A 19,566-nucleotide genomic window follows, 5' to 3' on the forward strand; every position below is an offset into this window, starting at 1 on the left:
GACTATATTAACCTGGAGATCTCCTGATGAGGTCAGAGACCTCTGAGTAGATATATTTGAATCTAAAGTAAAAATGAATACATGTGCACTGTCTTCACAGCCCATCAAAACATATGTACTTTAAATCATCATTTGAACTTCACGGCTGTTCATTACTTTTAGCATCTGAGTTGAGTTACTGCTCTGACTTAGAGACTTATTTACCAATTGGAAATACAATGCAACCTCTCAAAGACTCATCTGTTAGATAAATGGGGTGAACAGTACGAAAGGAAAAAAAGCATGTAAACAGAAACTAATGTTGCTTTCTGCAGGGCCTTGGTATTGAAACCCTCTATTAAAGACTTTTATCTCTATATTCATAGCCATCTCATGCTGATAATTCAGTCAGTCAAATGTCAAAAACCACATAATCTTTAATATGCCCAACATTGTTCACAAGTCTAAAGGCTAATGGCCACCTTTCTTTTTAAGATTTATTTTTATTTTTAAATTATATGTGTGGGTATGGTGGGTCAGGGCATTTTATATACAAATACAGTGTTACCAGGGGAGAGAAGACAGTGTTGGATGTGCTGATGCTGGGAACCAAGCTCTAGTCCTCTATAGGAACAGTATACAGTCTTAACTGCTGAGACATCTCTCTAGCCCTAAGTCTGTCAAAAGGATGCTGTGGAAATCCCCTGTGTACAAGCATTATCTTTTCAAATGGCTTTACACTGTTTCCCCTAGAAGCCTCTAGGAGTGAGGACTTAACCTAAACGTCCTTTCCTATTGTTCCCATGCAGAGCATGCAGTTTCACCTTAACAGTGCCAACATTTTTAAAAGCTATATGCAGTTTATTGGTATCTGTCCCATGCCTACCACTTTAACCACACTCACATGCATTTTCTCACTGAACTACCTATCTGTCACATCCTTCTGTGGCGCTTTGTGATTTGAAGTCTGATTATAAATCTTACTAAACACAATGAGCAGCATCCCTCCCACAGCCTGATTGTTATGCCCTCTTGAAATGTTCTCCATTAAACCAGTTACCTCACTGCTTTTTAATTCGTCCTCATGAACATTTCTTTGTAAAAGCAGAATACAGGCACAATATTTGCCAGGATGTAGGATCTGTGACCTCTCAATCAATGTCTGATACAATCCTTCTTGCCCTCTGAGGCCTCCTGAGCCAAGGTTCACTGTTCTCATTTCTACTGGGATACTGATCCCCCATATCCCCACCAAAATCACCTACCAAATATTGCTTCTAGTTTTTTAGAATTATCTGAAGTTTCAAACTGCTCTATCTTCCCTTGCAAACCAGTTCCAAAATTTACAGACAACATGATCAGGTCTATATCAGCAAAAGATCCATATCTTGGCATCAATTTCCTGAGTTAGTTATTTTTCTCAGGATTGCAACCAAATATCTGGTGAAAAGTAGCCTAAAGACAGAAGAATTTAGTCTGGCTCATGGTGTGAGTGGTTCAATGGGTATCCAAATTACTGACAATGTTAAATGGCATCATGAATACAAATGTATTGGACCACATTCATGGCTCCTGACAATGACTGAAACACTCCTGGGTCATCCTGGGAGGGAATACATGGTAGCAGGAATGGCTGTCAGATGCATTAGCAATAGCTTGGGATGCTTGATCAGATCTTACCAGATCAGGTAGCAGCAAGAGATGAAGGAAGTGGGAAGAAAGAAAGAGAGGGAGATGGAGAGAGGGTGAGAGTGGAGAACAAGAGAACAGAGAGCAAGAGCCAAATCAGAGAACGAAAATCAGGTCAGAATTACATTCATGCTATCTCCACTTAAGGCCCATCTCCCAAAGTCCCATTTCCTCATCCTAGGTTCCACAGCCTTAACACCTGTGCCACCAGCAAGGCACAAGATGTTCTAGTATAGAACCTACTGTAGACACCACATTGAAACAGAACAAAAAATTTCATTTGAAAACCTGTCTGTATTTGTATGGCGTGAGTGTAGTTTAAGACCAATGTGGGGAATGGTAACAAGAACCACAGGTTAAAAAAATGTTAATCCTTCCCTTGCTTTCAGGAATCACAGATGAAAGCAATGAAAGAGACTGTACAGCTCTGCTTGACGTCAGTTTTCCGTGATCAGCCGCCTTCTCTCAGTCTCTTCCCATCAAACCCAACACAGATGTTACATCCATCCAGGACAATTGCCTCCAAGATTCCAGATTCAAGGACAAAAAGCAAGGTACATTTAATTCCATGTGTTAGCAGCAATGACTACTAAAGTATTGTCTCTAAGCTCTATTGTGTAGACTCGCTCACTGCATCCACACAGGTCACCATATTCAGTGAATAATTAGGCAGCTCTCAGCAGAGTAACTCAGTCAGCAGTGCCCACGGCCACACAGGGAGGGCTGTCAGAAAGCAGTGTTTTATTATCAAACAGCTTGGTTCAGAAGCAGGAAATTCTAATTGTGGACATTACAACAACAAAATAGAAACACAATGCATTTTTAGTAATTTTTAAAAAATACTTACACTACATTCTCATAAACAACACAGATAGGAACCCTCTTTGGAGGCATAAGCTACATCCTCATAAATACATGCACATTTAAATTAAGCATATAACATTCAGCCCATGAGAATCATGTTACAGTATGTAAAAAATTCTGACATGAAGGACCTTGCCATGTAGGTTGTCAATTAGATCATCTTGTATTGGCTTCCAGTCACTTCTTTTAAATTTATATTTTAAGGAATTTTAATGTGCCTCCATGTTTCAGAGCAACTGATCTGTAAGTTGTCTCAACAAATTTCCCAACAGCTATCTTCAGAGACTCAATGGCTTCATCTGCACACACTTTGATTTGGTCTCTACAGAAACAGCTTGGTGGGCTCTAGGTGTAAATAAACTCAAATAGCCTGAAAGAGTTGCTGGAGAAAGGAGTATTGTATCAGGCAGTGCTCTGGAAGGCACAGCCTCCCTAGTCATGAGGCTGTGTCATGCACAGCCATGATGCCATGAGGATGTATTTCATGCACATCAGCCTGACATAGACAGTAAGGTCTAAAAGCACTTGAGCCACAGGAATACAGTGGAACACTAGGCTCTACTACAGACGAGCTTAATTCCTGTTTATTTCTTATTGTTCTTACTCTAGCATTGCTACTTGTGGTTGTGGGCATAAAAGATTTAGTAGTTTATATAACCTTGTGATATATCAGCATACTGTCCTGTAAAAAATTCATGAAATTGCATTTCCATTGTTTCATTTTACCACCTTTGCCCTAATTGTGTATTGAAGAATACTTATAATTTCAAAGTAAATGTTTTCCATACATTGTTTCCTGTTTTTTTTCCCTGAAAATTCTAGGTTCAAAATAGTGGATTATTTATAACTCAAACAATAGAAGCACATGAAACCATACTGTTGTGTTCATCAGAGAAGGTACCTCAGGAAATTTCTGAAATGACTAAATACATGCTCCCCAACACAATCTCACACTGATGAGCAAGCCATGGCCTGTTTCCTCTATGTCTGGGGAAGAAGCAAATGTCATCTAAAACTGATGACTTCCAGCCAAGTATCCCTCAATTCTGTGAGCATGTGACTTTTGTCTCTGGCTCAAACCATATTGCTTAAATGAATTATTAGAACTAGGCTCTTTTTGACCTTGGATATATTGAGGAAATTACTGAGGGTTGCTTTTATTGATTTTCTAGGATTAAATGTATTTCCTTTCATTGAAATTAATAAATATTTATTATCTGTCTTGGCTCATCACAGAAGAGAGCAAGGAGGATTTAACCAAGCAGTTTTCAGATTGCTTATTTTTCAAAAACCAATAATAAAAAAGTTCAATTGTTTAAGATGAATTTCAATAAATCTAGGCTAATGTAATATGCAATATTGTGTTTTAGAGATTAGCATTAAAAGCTTGTCTAATGTTTATGTTTTGTCTGTGTTATTCATCTTTTTAATAGTGGCAGAAATTGTGTTTTATGTGTGCTCAGGGCATAATCTCTATCCAGGCACCTAGCAGATAATATTGTTCTTAGTCCTGAATCGTATAACATGGTGTAGTGTATACAAGAAAATCAAACTCATCAGTCATGAGAGACTTTTTCTCTGAAAAGAAAAGTAACATGTTTTGTGTATGAAGGTAGAGATTGAGCACAGAGCCTTGCAAATGTTCTCCTAAGGATCTGGAGTCTCAGCCCACACATTGTCTGTTTTTTCGTGTTTATTTGAAGCAGGGCTTCACTACCTAGCCCTGCCTGGCTTGAAACTCTCTCCATAGATCAGGTTGGCCTTGGATTCACAGAGATCTGATGCTCTTTTCTCTTGAGTGCTGGAATTGAAGGCTTGGCCCACTTAATGAGGGGATCTAACAAGGCAATTCCACGTAGTTTTTTGTTGTTGTTGTTGTTGTTTATTTGTTTTTGTTTGGGTTTTTTTTTTTGGTAGTTAAAAGGAAGTTTATTTGGAGGTAACTTACAGCCAGCCAGTAAAGGGGTTGGTTACAGGATCTAGGAGAGGTGAGATGCAGTCCAGCATGGTTCTCTGGAGAACTCTGACTTGGTCTGTGATCCAGCAGATCCAGCATCCAGGATCACTAAGAGCCAAGAGGGCCTGCACATCCAGATCTCTAGTCTGAAGGGCTCCTGTCTCAGCCATGCCCAAGGGGCAAGTCCTAGTTAGTTGTGTCTGTTACCAGCTGCTTCACTGGGGGATGCTTCAAGGCCAAAGCTGGAACAGCTAGCTACCCACTACACACGTGTAATTTTTAAATTAGCACATTGAGCTGGTTAACTATTAGAAAGAGTTGGCTGTAGCCCATGAAGTGGTGTACCTGACACAGCTGCCTGAGAGTCACTCTACTCTGTTTCTTTGTAATTCTGTCTTCTTGGAGGATCTTTGACAGCTGTAGTAATATGAGCCCTTAAAACAGAGTTCTGTCTTCCATGTTATTGTACCATTTTCATCAGTTACATCTATTTTCATTTAATATTTTTAATTCTAAACTTAAAACATAATGTACAAAATGTTGTCTTTCATTTTGATGTTTCCATATGTGTAAGTTTTTGTACATTGTTAAATAATCACACATCATAACCCTCCCACCCCCTCCCTCTTCCTATGAGTCATCCATCTCCAAATAGCCTTTACCCATTTATCTCTATTTATAGCTATATCTACATATCTGTATCAATTATCGGTCTAGCTATCTACCATTATAACCACCAATCTATCATCTACAAATCATCTATATACCCATCTATCTAACCTATCATCTAACATTCCATCGTTATCTATACAATATTTTCGAGGAAAAATGGGTTGTTTTTCTTACTGGACCTAGCTTGTTTTGTTTAACACAATGAGTTACAGTTTTACACATTTTCCTGATGATAATATAAAAACTGTTTTCTGTGGCTCAGTGATCCTCATTGTGTTTAAGTAGCACATATTCTTTTGATGTTCGTCTGTCAATTGGCATTTAAATTATTTCCATATCCTGACTACTGTGATTAGTGCTATAACAGATGTGATGCTTGTGCATTCCTGTAGTATCTGGACATTGTTTCTGCTTCTCTATGGTATTTGGACACAGAGTCCTTTGGGTGTATACCAGGAGAGTTGTGCTAGTTTCAATTTCATGAGGAAATCCATTCTTATTTGTATATAATGGCTGCATGTTTTATATTCCCGCCAGTAAGGAATAGAGGCTCTTCCTTCATATTCTTGCCAGTGTTGTTTGATTCCCAGATTAAAGTCATTCTGAACGAGATGGACTCTCTATGCAGAACCCTTAAAAAATATTTTGAGCATGTGTATCTCTCTCTTTTTTTGAGAGCTGTCTGTTTGACTCATCTGCATGTTTATTTTTGAAAATTAATTTGTTGACTTCTTTATATATTCTAGATATTAATCCATCATTGAATTAATATTTATCCAGAACTTTCTCTCATTATGTTAGCTGTCTCCTCACTCTGTTAATTGTTTTCTTTGCTGAACAGAAAGAAACATTTCTATTTCATGTAGTCTCATTTGTCAATTGTTGATTTTATTTTCTGGGCTTTATGGGGTCCTTTTCAGACACCCTTTGTCTAAGAATCTGTCTTGAAATTTTTTCTCATGACAGTTTTGAAGCTTTAGGTCTCACATTACGCTTATTGTTCCATTTGGGTAGTTTTGTACGGGGTGAGAGACATTCTTGTGCATCTTAATATCCATTTTTCTCAGCCCAAGTTTTGAAAGGGCTGGTTTTTTTTTTCCTCTAATGTATGCTTTTGATGTTTTCATTGAAAACAAACTGCTTGTCACTGTATGGATTTATTCTCAAGTCTTCTGTTCTCTTGCACTGTTCTATTTACCTGTTTTGGTGCCAGTACTGTGCTGATTTTGTTCCTAGGCTTCTGCAGAACAGTTTCGATAAACTCTCATTTTATCTTCTTTTGCTCTGTATTGTTTGTAGTATTTGGAATCATCTATACTTGTATATTAATTTCAGCATTGCCTCTAGTTCTGAGAAATGTCACTACAGTTTTCATCAAGGTTTGCATTCAACGCATCAATCACTTTCACTTTCAGTACCATAGCCGTGTGAACAGTATTAGTTCTGCTGACCCTTGGCCATGGCAGCACTCTGCATCCTCCAGTGTCCTCTTCCACTCTTTCTTCAGTCGTTCACAGTTTCCATTTTAGAGTTCTTTCCACCTTGGTTATATCCATGCCTTGCTAGTTTACTTTTCTCTTGAAACTATTATAGATGTGATTTTCTTCCCAATTTCCTTCTCAGCCTTTGAAATCTTCCTTAGAGGTGTTTTGTGCAGCTCTCCCTGAAATTTGTGAGACATATCTAAAATAACAATTTTAAGCCTGTACATAGAAAAAGACAAAAGTAGCTCAAGTGGTAACATTTGATATTACTTTATTCCTTCTAGAAGATTCATGATGTAAGCCTTCTGATTTTTCTATCCAAGTGCTTGTGTGTGCATGCTGTATGCACATACATTGTGTACATATGATACGTAAGTATATGTTTACATATTTTTAAGCCAAGTGTTCATTACACTACAGACTTTTAAGTTTAGTGGAGAAAATTTATAAAATAATTTATATGCTTTCTCATCATTTTGTACTTGTTCCCTTGGCTATGATTGCTATATTAGCCACTATTCCCACAGCTCAAACCTGTTCTACAGTCCTCCTGTCACTTGAGTATCTCCTGAGCAGATGCAGTGAGGCTTCCTTACCCTCTATCATTACATCCTCCAAAGTTGTTAATACTCATTCTAACTTAAGTGCATTTTCTTCTACCTTCTCAGGAAGATACTTTTATGTCTCCATTGCAAGGAAAGCAGAGGTCTTGTAGCTCACACCTGGGTCTGTCTTATTTTCAGGAAGGTGACTAGCTTATCTTCTTCATCAGTCTGGCATGGTCATTTCAGAGAATTAACTTGAAATGGAATTTAATGCACGTTTATTTTCTTACTTGATATAGTTTTGGAAAATACGTCTCATTGAATATTGCCTTCAACTAGATTGCCTTCTACACACATACTATGAGACTCTGTGAGAAATATTTGAAGGTATGGATGTGCACAAGGCAGATGACCGAGTCTTATATGTTTTTAACTTTTAAATTTTAATTTAAAATTTAATTTAATTTAGTGTTTAGAATTCCATGCTCTAAATAGCTTTGATTAAAGATTAAGGACATTATTGGTTCTAAATGTGTCTGAGAGAATGTATTTGTGATGTCTTTACTAGATAAAACATTTGTTTTATAGATAATGGTGTTTGCATAGAAAGATAAGTACAAAAGTGTAAACTAGGAAATATCATTTTTATCTTGCACAAACTAAACATAACTAGAGTGGAAAAAAGCAAACCATGGAAGCTGATCTCTCTAATCCTGTGACAAGTGATGGTAGCTTGACTATGGTGTAAAAAAAATGGAAATTGGATTCCAGGTATACTGATGGAGAGAACTGGTGTAAACTCAAATTAAATGTGTCACTGATGTGTGCAACTCATATGACTCTTGACTTCAGGGGCAGGTGTACAGAGAGGAAGCCAAGGTGGTAGCCAGACTTCGCATACATAGATGGAATGAATGATAAGAGAGGTTTTTAAAGGAAAAAAATTAATTGGCTTGTTTTCCATATGCTACTAAACAGTGAAAATATGTATGTTTTTATAAATATTAAATCTTTTACATCTGTGTAGTGAATATATATGAATATATATATATAGATATATAGATATATAGATATATAGATATATATATAGAGAGAATATAGATATAAGCTACTATTTTGTTCCAGCTCTTTGTTAATGATAGCTCTGTGATAGACTTAAGGTGGTAGTATTTATACTATTAAAATTGGTAAGCAGAATCCTCCAAAGCCACAGAGATAGGATATAGTATTATTCTTTATAGTGTGTATATTCATGTATACAAGTGTGTTTGTCTGTGCGGGTAGTACCTTTAAAACATTAACACCTCATTATTGCCATCATAGATGATATGCAAACACCACATAAGTACATTACTTTTATTCTCCTACTACTTACATGATATAACTAAACACATAGCAAGATGCTGAGAAAGTAAGATATTATTTTAAAAAGAATAAATTTTTATATTAACCATACATTTTAATTAATTATATGCACTTTAATTTAATTTAAACTGGTTGTATATTATTTAGAATATATATAAAAATAGCAAAAAGAGCAGGAAACATATTACCCAAAGTTCTATGACTTTACATGAAATTGTATTAATCTAGCAGTAATACACTGGTGATGTGTGTGTGTGTGTGTGTGTGTGTGTGTGTGTGTGTGTGTATGTCTATGTGTGTGCATCTGTATTATATGTGTGTTTGCATGTGTGTAGAATATGTATATATAGTACATGCATGTGAATATACAGGTTCTTTTTCACATATGGAGGCCAATGGAGGATGTGGGCATCTTCCTGTGTTGCCTTCCAGCTTATGGACTTGAAATAGTTTCCCAGTCAACTTGGAGCTTGCTGTTATAACTCAATTTGCTGGAGAGGGAGGTCGAGGGAGGTCTCAAAATCCACCTGTTTTGTTCCCCAGTGTTACTGAGTTGTCATACATGCACAGTTCTTCCTGGCTTTTTACACAGGGGCTCAGAATTCAAACGCAAGCCACAGGTTTATAAAGCAAGCCCTCTCACCAATTCAGTCATCTATCTATTCGATGTGTACAACTCCATAATGGAGAAATAAACATCTTTGATTTAATAATCAGCTTTAATAAAATTCATTTTTTCTACTTTCTAGTTAGTAATGTTATCAGATTACTTCACTTTTTAATAAATCCCCTTCTTTATCTCCTTATCTATAAAATGCAAGTAAAATCACCACCAACATTGTAAAGCTGTTATGGAATTACAGAGAAAACAAATTCACCATTTAGTAGTATGGATCCCTGGGAATGTGGGCAATAGAAACATGACATAAAAAGCCCCAGAAGAGGTCTCAGCCATTAGGAGCATGCACTGCTCTTGCAGAGGACCTGAATTCAGTCTCCAGAAGCCATGTCAGGTGGCTCACAAGCAATTTTAACTCCAAGGCATCTTTCCTCTGATGATACTCTATAAGAAACATGCATGCGACTAAAAATACAACAAATATTTAAGCAATAAAATTCTTAGTAAGGTACCAGTCATTTTTCACCACAGCCATACCATTCCTTAACTGTCCCACTGTGAGGACACAATGCATCCCTCCACAGAAATGTAACATTGCTTTTAGCATGACAGTGAAGCAAAAAATAAGAAAATGCATTTACCATCAGGGGTCACCACAGCAATGCTATAAACAATAACAAACAAAAGAAAAACAGATATACCACACCAGGAAAATGCTGAAATTGCCTTAAGGGGGCCCATGTTTTAGTCCATCGCAGACTATATGATTTTGTTGATCTTGGTCTTTCTGCAATATAGCTCACTCTCTTGTTTTCTGCCATAGTTACATGGGTAAAGGGCACAGTCGTGAGAGTTCCATAAATACAAGGGGATGACATGCTAATTTTTTAAACAAAATTCTAATCCTGCTCACCTCACAGCCCCTCCATATCTGCCCCTCATCCCTTCAGTATACCCCCCAAATTAATGAAAAATAAAAGAAACAAAAAAACTACCTTGCTCCTCCATCTTTCTAACACCTTCATTCATCCTAGTGGCATCCAGAGCTGTGGTGTGTCAGGTAGTATACCCCTTTTGTCCAGTCAGACCCACCCACAAAATGTTCATTGCAATGAGTCATTTGTCTGGTTCAAGACCTCTGGTTTCTGGTTCAGCATCATCACTGGGCCCCCACTGAAATGCCTCTGGGCTATCCTCTGATTTCTCCTGTCATGGAGATCTTGTGGTCATCATTGCACAGGAGACTTGTGCACTCCAGCAGGTCATAAATGAGGCAGCTGCTAGGGTGAACCAACCCAAGGCCTAGGATGTGGGTCTGGGTGGTAACTGAGCACGTCAGTTGGGCCACTAGGACTACCCACCTCAGGTGCAGCGGGCAGAGCCAGCTCTCCTAGGCCCATGATATCAGGCCGGCTTTCTCATGCTTGTGCTGAAGAGTGGGGCCTTCTCTCATGACTGCTGGGGTCAGCTCTCCCATGGGGGAGGAGTTAAGGGGCGCCATCTCTCCCACTGCAGTGTCCAGCAATAGATTGGGCTATCCTGGAGCCAACGAGGGTCAGTTCTGGCTCAGCATGGCCCTTGGATTTTAACACAGACATGCTAATTTTTAAAGGTTGGGGTTTTTGGGGGGGTTGGGTTTTTTTAATATCAAAGTCATTTATGACAGCATGCTCTAGGGATTTAAGCAGGAGTTTCCTGGCATCTGATTAAAAATAGCATACTGCTTGGTGTCTAGAGTCTTAGTGAATGTGGGCTTTTATTACCTTCCTATCTGCCAAACATCCTTGGCAAAGCAATTCATAGGAATGATCAGTACAGTACACCTGCAATCATCACAGACCAAGCTTCTCAAACTGGATTGTATTTTCAAATTATTGGATGTTTTTCAAAAATGCCCAGGTTGACCATCAACACTCTAGATTCAAATGTAATCCAGGACACAAGTAAGTTTGGGAGTCTCTCAAAATGCTTAACATACAGTAAACACTGAAAATAATTAAGACATTGCCTCTAGAATTAAGAAAGGATTCAATGCCATAAAAGCATGTACCTTCTCCTATGCCACTGCTGATACAAGAGATTTCTCATTTAACCCTATCAGAGTGGTATGTTTTAGACGTTTTTCTTTCTATATAATGTGTTCACTAACTCATACCAACCACCTTTGCATATTACAGGCATTTGTAACTCATCTATATTCACAGTTATTATGAGGATAAAAAGTGAAGAAATACATATATATATATATATATATATATAACATCAAAATGATATATGAGACATGAGAAAAAGTTTTTAGATTATATTTTGAGCATATGAGGTCATAATGCCTTGTCTGATGACTGCAACCAGATCTGTCCCTTCTCTGCTAATATATGTATGTATTTTGGCGTGTGTGTATGTGTGTGTGTGTGTGTGTGTGTGTGTGTGTGTGTATCACATATGTATCAATCAAAATATGTATATTGGGATTCTGGGCATAGCTCAGTGAAAGGAAACCATGTGTTTAATCCACAGTACCACAAAAAGATGGCTATGTAAACATATGTGTTATATATAAATAAGTATGTACATACAACAAATTATAGAATATGTATTTGAAACAGTAAATAAGGTGAGACCTTTGTGGCACTTTATTCATGACAAAGGTGCAGAGGTGTGCTGTTAAGAGTGGTGCAAGCTTAAATCTTCATAAATATTCTTTCTTGGCAGAAAAGGTGAGGAAGGTATGGATTGTGGCCACTTGGGAATCTTGAAATGTTTCAGAGAAAGTTCATTAACAACCAAAGCATAGAAATCATTTAATCCTTCTAAAATTAAATTGGAACAAAACATTATTGGTGAGAATATTGCCTTCAGTAATTCTCAGAAGTCAAATAATATTCAAAGAAAAGCCTTGTTACCATGTGCAAAGAAGATAGTCTCTTTATTTCCTGTTCCCATTAATATTCCTGATACTTTCTTCTTTTTTAATTTGCTTGTTATTTGATCATTTTACTCATGTGTAAAATGTATTATCATATCCATCCTTTACCCCTTCCAACTCTCGCTGGACAGCACAAAAATGCATGACCTCCTAACTTCATGCCTTCATTTAAATAAATTATCTCATATCTAATTAATGTTGCCAAAATGCACATAAATGTGGGCCAGTCACTGGGTCATAGGCAAGCTGCCAGTGGTCTTAATCCTTAAAAAAAAAAAAAAAAAAAAAAAAGTATTCCTTCACCTTCACCTGACCAACTAAGGCTGGGGCCTTATGAGCCCACACCCATCCTCAGCTTGTTACCATAACAACACTGACTAGAAAACCTGTCAGAATCTGCAGTTAAATGTTAGAAACTAAGTGCCAAATGACATATTTGAAAGAAAGATCCAATCTGGAGCTGAGCAGACCAAGTAAGTAATGTTTTGCTCCAGTTTTTATGCACAGGCTCCTTGAGCAATTAGACCCCAGACTGTGATCATTCTTTATGAATAGGGTTCTCAGCACAAAGCAACGCACCTAATAAACCAATAAGTGTATGTGCTAATTTATCACAATGAACCAGATATGCTAGCGTTTAGAAATATCGAGTCTACAACTGAGCTTCTGAGTCTGAGACAGCACTATGCAATGCTAATTGTCTGTGGGAATGGGTTTCTGAATTAAATTCTCACTGATAACATGAGACTAAATTCTTTTGCCCAGAAAAGGCTGTTATGAGAATTAATTGCATATTATGGGTTTTGGATGCATTTTTGTTTGGTTGGTTTGATGTGTGTGTGTGTGTGTAGTAAATACTTTACAGTAGTAAAGTATTTGCTGAGCAGAGGCAAGGCCTTGAATAGAGTCCCCAGTAGAAGTGAAGGAAAAGAAAGAAAATAGAAATTTGCTGAAAATTATTTATATTTGCTCAAAAGTAAATGAATTCTTGAGCAAGATATGATTAGTAAATTTGTGTGTTTATTTGCTTGCTTTGCACTGTCGTGGTATGTGATTCTGCAAAGACTTACGATTAGAATTTTCGTTTTTCATTGCTATATGGATTGGATCCCCACCCATGGTTTTGATAAATCATGGGTAATAATGTTGAGTTCTCTACAGGGCTGGCCTTGGACTTTCCTATGACCTTTATCCCCATGTTTCATCTTCCCTTTATGAAAGCAAAAATGATTTCAGAGGTACTTAACTTTAGAAATTATTTATAGTAGCCATATTCTAAGTGCAAAAGTTTCTTTCCTGAGGTAATGTAGATCATCCTACTTTGAAGAATAAAATATAAGTTTATAGCTTCAAATTTATGACATTTTATGCATGAAGTGGGAGAAGCTTAAATAAAAATATAAATAGAAAGATAACACAATGCAAAATATGACCATTTTCATTGAACTTATTCATAACTAGTAGACAGAGCAGAATCAGTCAGAGAGGCAACTATGGTCTATTTGACTTGTAGTTGCTCAGATGTGAACTGAAAGTTTCCTGTTCCCATTATCTTGCAGGAATAGATAAGTAATTTTTTTATGATTCTATCATGTAGCTAATCAAATTGCTTATAAAAATAAGTTGTTAATTTCTGACTTTACTCCAGTCCATGTGCCAATTTCCTAAGAGAGTACTGGAAACATACATAGTAGGAATGTTCTAGCAATATTCAAATGATGAGATGAACAAAAAGTAAACATAACTAAAAACTCATTCACTACACCATCTTTTACAGCTTCATTTCATATGTCAGTGTAATTCCAGGATAAAAAGTAGATGAGGGATCACTGGAAAATGTAATCAGATAGGTAAAAAGGTTCCAGACCGTTATCTTTTGAAAGTGAATGCCCCTTTTCTGGAATGTGAAAACCATAATTTCTTGTGAACATTCATATTTCATAAATCCTTTTTCTGCAATTGTTCAATAATAATGATAGGTTTTATTTACACAATTCTTTATAGATACCACCACAAGCCACTTCATTTTATTGTTGCAATAATTATAATGAATTTTACTTTAAGCAGTTCTCCACTTATAGGAATTAAACCTGATGCCAATATTCTGATGATGAATATGCCAGACCAATTACCTTGCTCCAAACCAGAGTATTGATACTTCTGCCCTCTGTGGGCTATGTTGTTTGAAGAGGTTTTCTGAGATACACATGTACATACAAACATTAGAGAAGCATTGGGAAGTTGCGTTAATAATCACTTTTCACTTTGGAGACACATTTGACTCATTTCAATGAATGAGTCAATTAAAAGAATGATTCAAATCACTAAAATATGAAATAGTAAACCATTTTTCATTCTCAAGTTCTGGCACAAATTTTCCTTTTGATACCATAAATGACTTGATAATAACATGTTTCTTCATTTGGCCTCTGTGTTCCCTTCTTACTTCCCCAAAGGAAGCACCAACACTTTTAAGGACTTTCAGGGACTGGCAAATATTTAACACTTTGTCCCTAATGAAATTAATAGACTTGAAGATTATTTCCATAATGATATCAATTTTTAAACACTTTACAAATAAATCCCCTTGATGTGCTATGCAATGATACATCATTAAGCATGAGTTTAGGGTGTCATTGCACTATTCTGGTAACTCCACAAGTTTCTCTTTAATACCTACAGTTGAATTAGTGCATTGATGTCTTAGTTTTTATGTGCACACAGAATGTTCTTCCCATATTTTTCCATCTCACACAATTCCTCTCTTTATCCTGAGCAAATCTATGAATGTCCTGACATTTTACAGTAGAAAAATGTATAGTACATACTACATAGACAAAGCAATGTGTAGCTGAAGTTTTCCTGTGTCCTACCTGGTCTGCAACCATTCAGATCCAAGTAAACACACAGAGGCTTATATTAATTAAAACTGCTTGGCCATTAACTCATACCTACCACTAACTAGCTCTTACACTTAAACTCAGCCCATTTTTGTTAATTTATATGCTGCCACGTGTTCTGTGGCTTTACCTGTGTGCCATTACATGCTGCTCCTTAGACGGCAGGCTGGCGTCTCCTGACTCAGCCTTCCTCTTCCCAGAATTCTCCTTGTCTGTTTATCCTACCTATACTTCCTGCCTGGCTACTGGCCAATTAGCATTTTATTTATCAACCAATCAGAGCAACACATTCACAGCATACACAGTGATATCCACAGCAGCAATGAAGTGTGAAAAATACTTAAAATTAAATTGTATCTGTCTCTAATTCTTTACCATACCTTTTTGAGGTTTTAAGACTATAATGAAAAGCAATCTACTGTGAAAATATACAGTAAAAATTATAATAGCATATTAGAGTACCAGGATGAGGAAAAAAGAGATGGTAAAAGGGTGAGTAACGTCAAAATACATTGAATAAATATATGGAAATGGAAAGGGAAACTTGTTCTATAGAAGTAATGTATATTTAAAAAACATAGTAAAAGAGTATACATCAGCAGAGTGGTGTCTCACAGTTATTTTGGGAACCTTGGAATATCTAATAAAATTAAAAGGTGCTGGGGAGATGTCCTAAATGCTAAAAGCAATTGTTATGCAAGTGTAAGGACCTGAATTTGAATCCCTAGCTGACACATAAAAAACAAAACAAAAAACAAAAAACAAAAAACTAGGAATGGCTACCTATATTTACAACATCACACTTTGGGAATTGGAATGGGATGATTGATGGAGCTATCTGGCGCCAGCCTAACTCCAGGTTCATATAGAGACTGGTCTCAAATGAGGAAGGTTAGAAGTGATAGATTAGGACAACCCAGTGTCCTCCCGTGGCCTCCACATGTGTGCATACTCTTCCTTCCTTCCACATGCACATAAACCACACACATTCTCTACACTCACACATATATAAAAAATAAAAATAATTTAAAATGAATAAGAGTATTAAAAGTGCTCATTATTATATAGAATATGAATTTTACTTAAATGGTGTATGAACATGAAGATACTGTTAAGATACCTCTAAAATATTATAAAATATTGTAATAAATAATCATTGCAAAATAAGCTTTAGTATTATATATTACTTAAGTTGCTTTTTATTCATTACATAGCACAAGGTATTTAATGATGCTCCTCACAACTTAGAACACCACCATTTCAATAAAAGCAAAAGCCTGGTGATTATTATTTTTCTTCCAAATTAAAATTTTCATGAATATCGTTACCAGAAACGAATGAAATGAAATTCCTAGAGCATGGGATTAAACCATGTTTCTGTTTACTTATTGTTATCTCCTCAAGATTATTTCCTTTAAAAATTTTGGCTAATAAACCTATGGAAGTAAGACTCCTTCTGTATACAATGTAAGTAATTTTTATCCTATTGTTGATACATTCAATAATGTTATCTTTTGAACTGAAATGAGATGATATCAACAAACAATTGAAGGTACAAACATTTCACTTACTATAGGAACATCTGTGCACTGGTATCCTGTGTGTCCACAATCTCAACTCAGAATTTAGTTTTATCCATCTAGAGAGGTATGGGGGTCCACTTTGTCTTTGAGGTCTGCTGGCCATCAGTCCATGAAGATAAAGGGGCAGAAGCAATGACAGGGATCCTTGTATGGCCCATGATCACGACAGGGACAGGGACAACCCTTTGGGAGACAGACTTTGGTGAATCAGCTCAACTTTATTCCAGAGTATAAGGAACATATAGGACTGGGGATCCAGGAGACAAACCCTAATTTGCATTAAGTGGCACTGTCTATCATAAGGCTCCCAGCACAAGTCTTAGCTATCATGTGTGCAGCAGGGGAGGCTTCTAGCAGGAAAGTGTGCCCAGGGTCAAGCTAAACATAAACTAGGCATCTGGATTAGAGGCAGCTTTCAGATAAGGTCAGTCCTCCAGCCCCAGGGACATTCTCCAGATAAGGGCAGGTAGAGAACAGGAAGTTTCCCTGGAGAGGGAGGGAGTCCCTATATTGCTGAGCTTTTTAAAAAAGCTACCAGGCCTTGATAAACTGCAACCTCTGACCAGCCAGCAAGGTCTCCCAACAGAGAGATTACCAAAACATGTAGCTTATAGAATTACTTTGCTAATTGAATCATCATTGATATTCTGTTATGAGGCTACATATTGCAGTAATGAAAGAATTTAATCACTGCTTAGAATTTCTTCAAGGTCTCAGGCTTTCTCACAGAATAAAAATATCAAATTAGCTAGATTATTTCACAACAAAATGTAACTAAACAGTTTATATTTGGATAATAAACACCATTTATAACATTGTTTGTGGAGCCATGTAGTGTTTCTTAAGCCACTGGCAATGTGCAATGTATTAATAAAACTTATCGGACTCTGAGAAAAGGGGTCTAGACTATCATGATGGAAATATTATTTAGATATATTTCAAGCAATGGTGCCTCAAAACAAGACTAGAGAGAGATTGAGGACAATTTCAATTTACATGCCCAAAGATGATTGAATGGGAGGAAAGCAATGAGTACATTTTGTCTATTTACTTATAAAATGAGTGGGACTCTATATTTCCAGATTTACCTGCTTTGACATTTTTTGGACAGAAATATGATTCAGAATATTATCAGTGGAAAACTATTGATTGACTTCAAGGAAGTAAAACCTTTTCGCCCTTGTAGCATTGTCAGAGTCAGCAGCTCATGTTCTGAAGTGACAGTGGGTTATTCTGTCTTGTACACTTACCTGCCTGCACTTGACTTTTCCTGCTCCTCTAAGGGCAGTCAAGTTCCTTATATATTCAGACACAACTGAATGCATGTACTTGGAGCTTATCAACTGTTTAAAATTCTACATAACATGAATGTTTCACAATCTGTAGAGAAATTATAATTTCCACTTATGCATTCCACCGTTCATATGTAAAATTTCAATTCAGTTGTTTCATTCTGATCTTCAATGTGTGTTAACTTGAGTCAAGTCAAACCCTTCCAAATTTCAAAACCTAAATTTCTCAAGGATGGAGAACATGTATTAGCATGTATAAGCTGTGTAAATGTTTATTATTTGGGTCAATTGCAAAGTGAATGATTAATTGGAAAATGAATGCTAAAGTGAAGTCTGTGCAACAACCATTTATAGATTGTATTAGTCATAAAGACAGGGATATAATATAATTATTAATGTACCAGTTGATGGGAATATATGAGACAAAGGACACAAAGTAATGTAAATTCACACTTAGCAATATTATCAACTAACCTAAGAGTTTGCTCAAGTGGAGAAAGGACAGCAGCTACATGGAAATAGGCCAGCATTCTCACAAATCCTTCCAGACATTTTATTTTGTCTGTAATATTTTCAACCTTGCTCCAATTACTGGTGAACTTCTGCTTTTTTTTTCCATGGTTCATCTCGATGTCAACCTTTCTTTGACTTTTTCTAAAAGTTTCTATTGCATTAGAAAACTTCTCTTGTGCTTAGTTGATATGGTGTAATAAATTCAACCTTGGAACGCTACAGCAAGGTTTTTCTTTTAGGCCATCAAGCAGCTCCCAAATCATCACACAGAGACTTGTTATTAGTTATGAATGCTAGGCCTTATTGTAGACCTAGCTAAGAATGAAGTGAAAGGCCAGAGAATACAGAGCACTGAGAGGTTGTTAGCTGCTGAGCATATTCATTTTTCATAATTGGGTAGGACTTAATCACTATTTATCATGTTCTGTCCATATTAGTGGAAAATAAGATTTGAGTAAAAGCAGGAGTTGTTTTTTTTTTTTTTTTTAATATTCAAGTATTTAGTTTCTGGGGAGTGGTGTGTTTGCTCTTATTTAGTAGTAACTACATTATACAAATCTCCTATGAGAATATTTGTATTGTATTCTCAGTAATTATCTAACCGGAAAGCAATCCAAAGTTGGAATGATGGAACCAGCAAAGCACTGGGATGTTTTGCCATCTTCAACTTAAATGTAGCACTCAAGAACTATCCTGGGGTAGGAGTTCTAGAGGAGGCCAGGAAATCATGTTAAAGCTATAATCCTAGTTAGGAAACCCAGTGCAGAAAAGAATAACAGTGCATGCACTCTCTGCTGAGATGTGCAAGGACTTGAGTGCAATGAATGAATGAGAAAGAAGCAGGAGTCTTAAAGTATCATGACAAGTGGCGGGTTGTTCCCTTGGAGCACACCACGTTCTCTCATCCGAGTACGTGCTTCACACTTACAGCTTCTCAAGCATGTAACCAAGGTCCTTGAAAATTCTTTTTGTTTATTTGATTGACTGATTTTATAAATGGAGCCATGCTTTGTTGCTCAAGAAGGGCTTGAACTCATGAGCTCAAGGGCCTCTCTTACCAGGTCTCTTCAGTGGACATATTTTGGCTGTAATTAAACAAGTTCTTCATGATGTTGACAGGTTTTCTAGGAAACTTCATTTGCACAGAGAGGTCTCTATGGATAGCTTTGTTTTTTTTC

General features: G+C 36.7%; 1 protein-coding gene across 4 annotated transcripts in view; it reads left to right on the forward strand.

The window, feature by feature from the left end:
- Positions 1-19,566, forward strand: part of Luzp2 (leucine zipper protein 2) — a 380,429-nt gene that overhangs the window by 338,010 nt on the left and 22,853 nt on the right. For all 4 annotated transcript variants that reach the window (XM_036191543.1, XM_036191553.1, XM_036191538.1 and 1 more), the window contains exon 9: positions 2,058-2,222. In XM_036191543.1, the coding sequence (XP_036047436.1) occupies positions 2,058-2,222 (165 nt within the window). The remainder of the gene's footprint in view (positions 1-2,057; positions 2,223-19,566) is intronic.

Source organism: Onychomys torridus, chromosome 1 (genome assembly GCF_903995425.1).
Source record: "Onychomys torridus chromosome 1, mOncTor1.1, whole genome shotgun sequence".
NCBI lineage: Eukaryota > Metazoa > Chordata > Mammalia > Rodentia > Cricetidae > Onychomys > Onychomys torridus.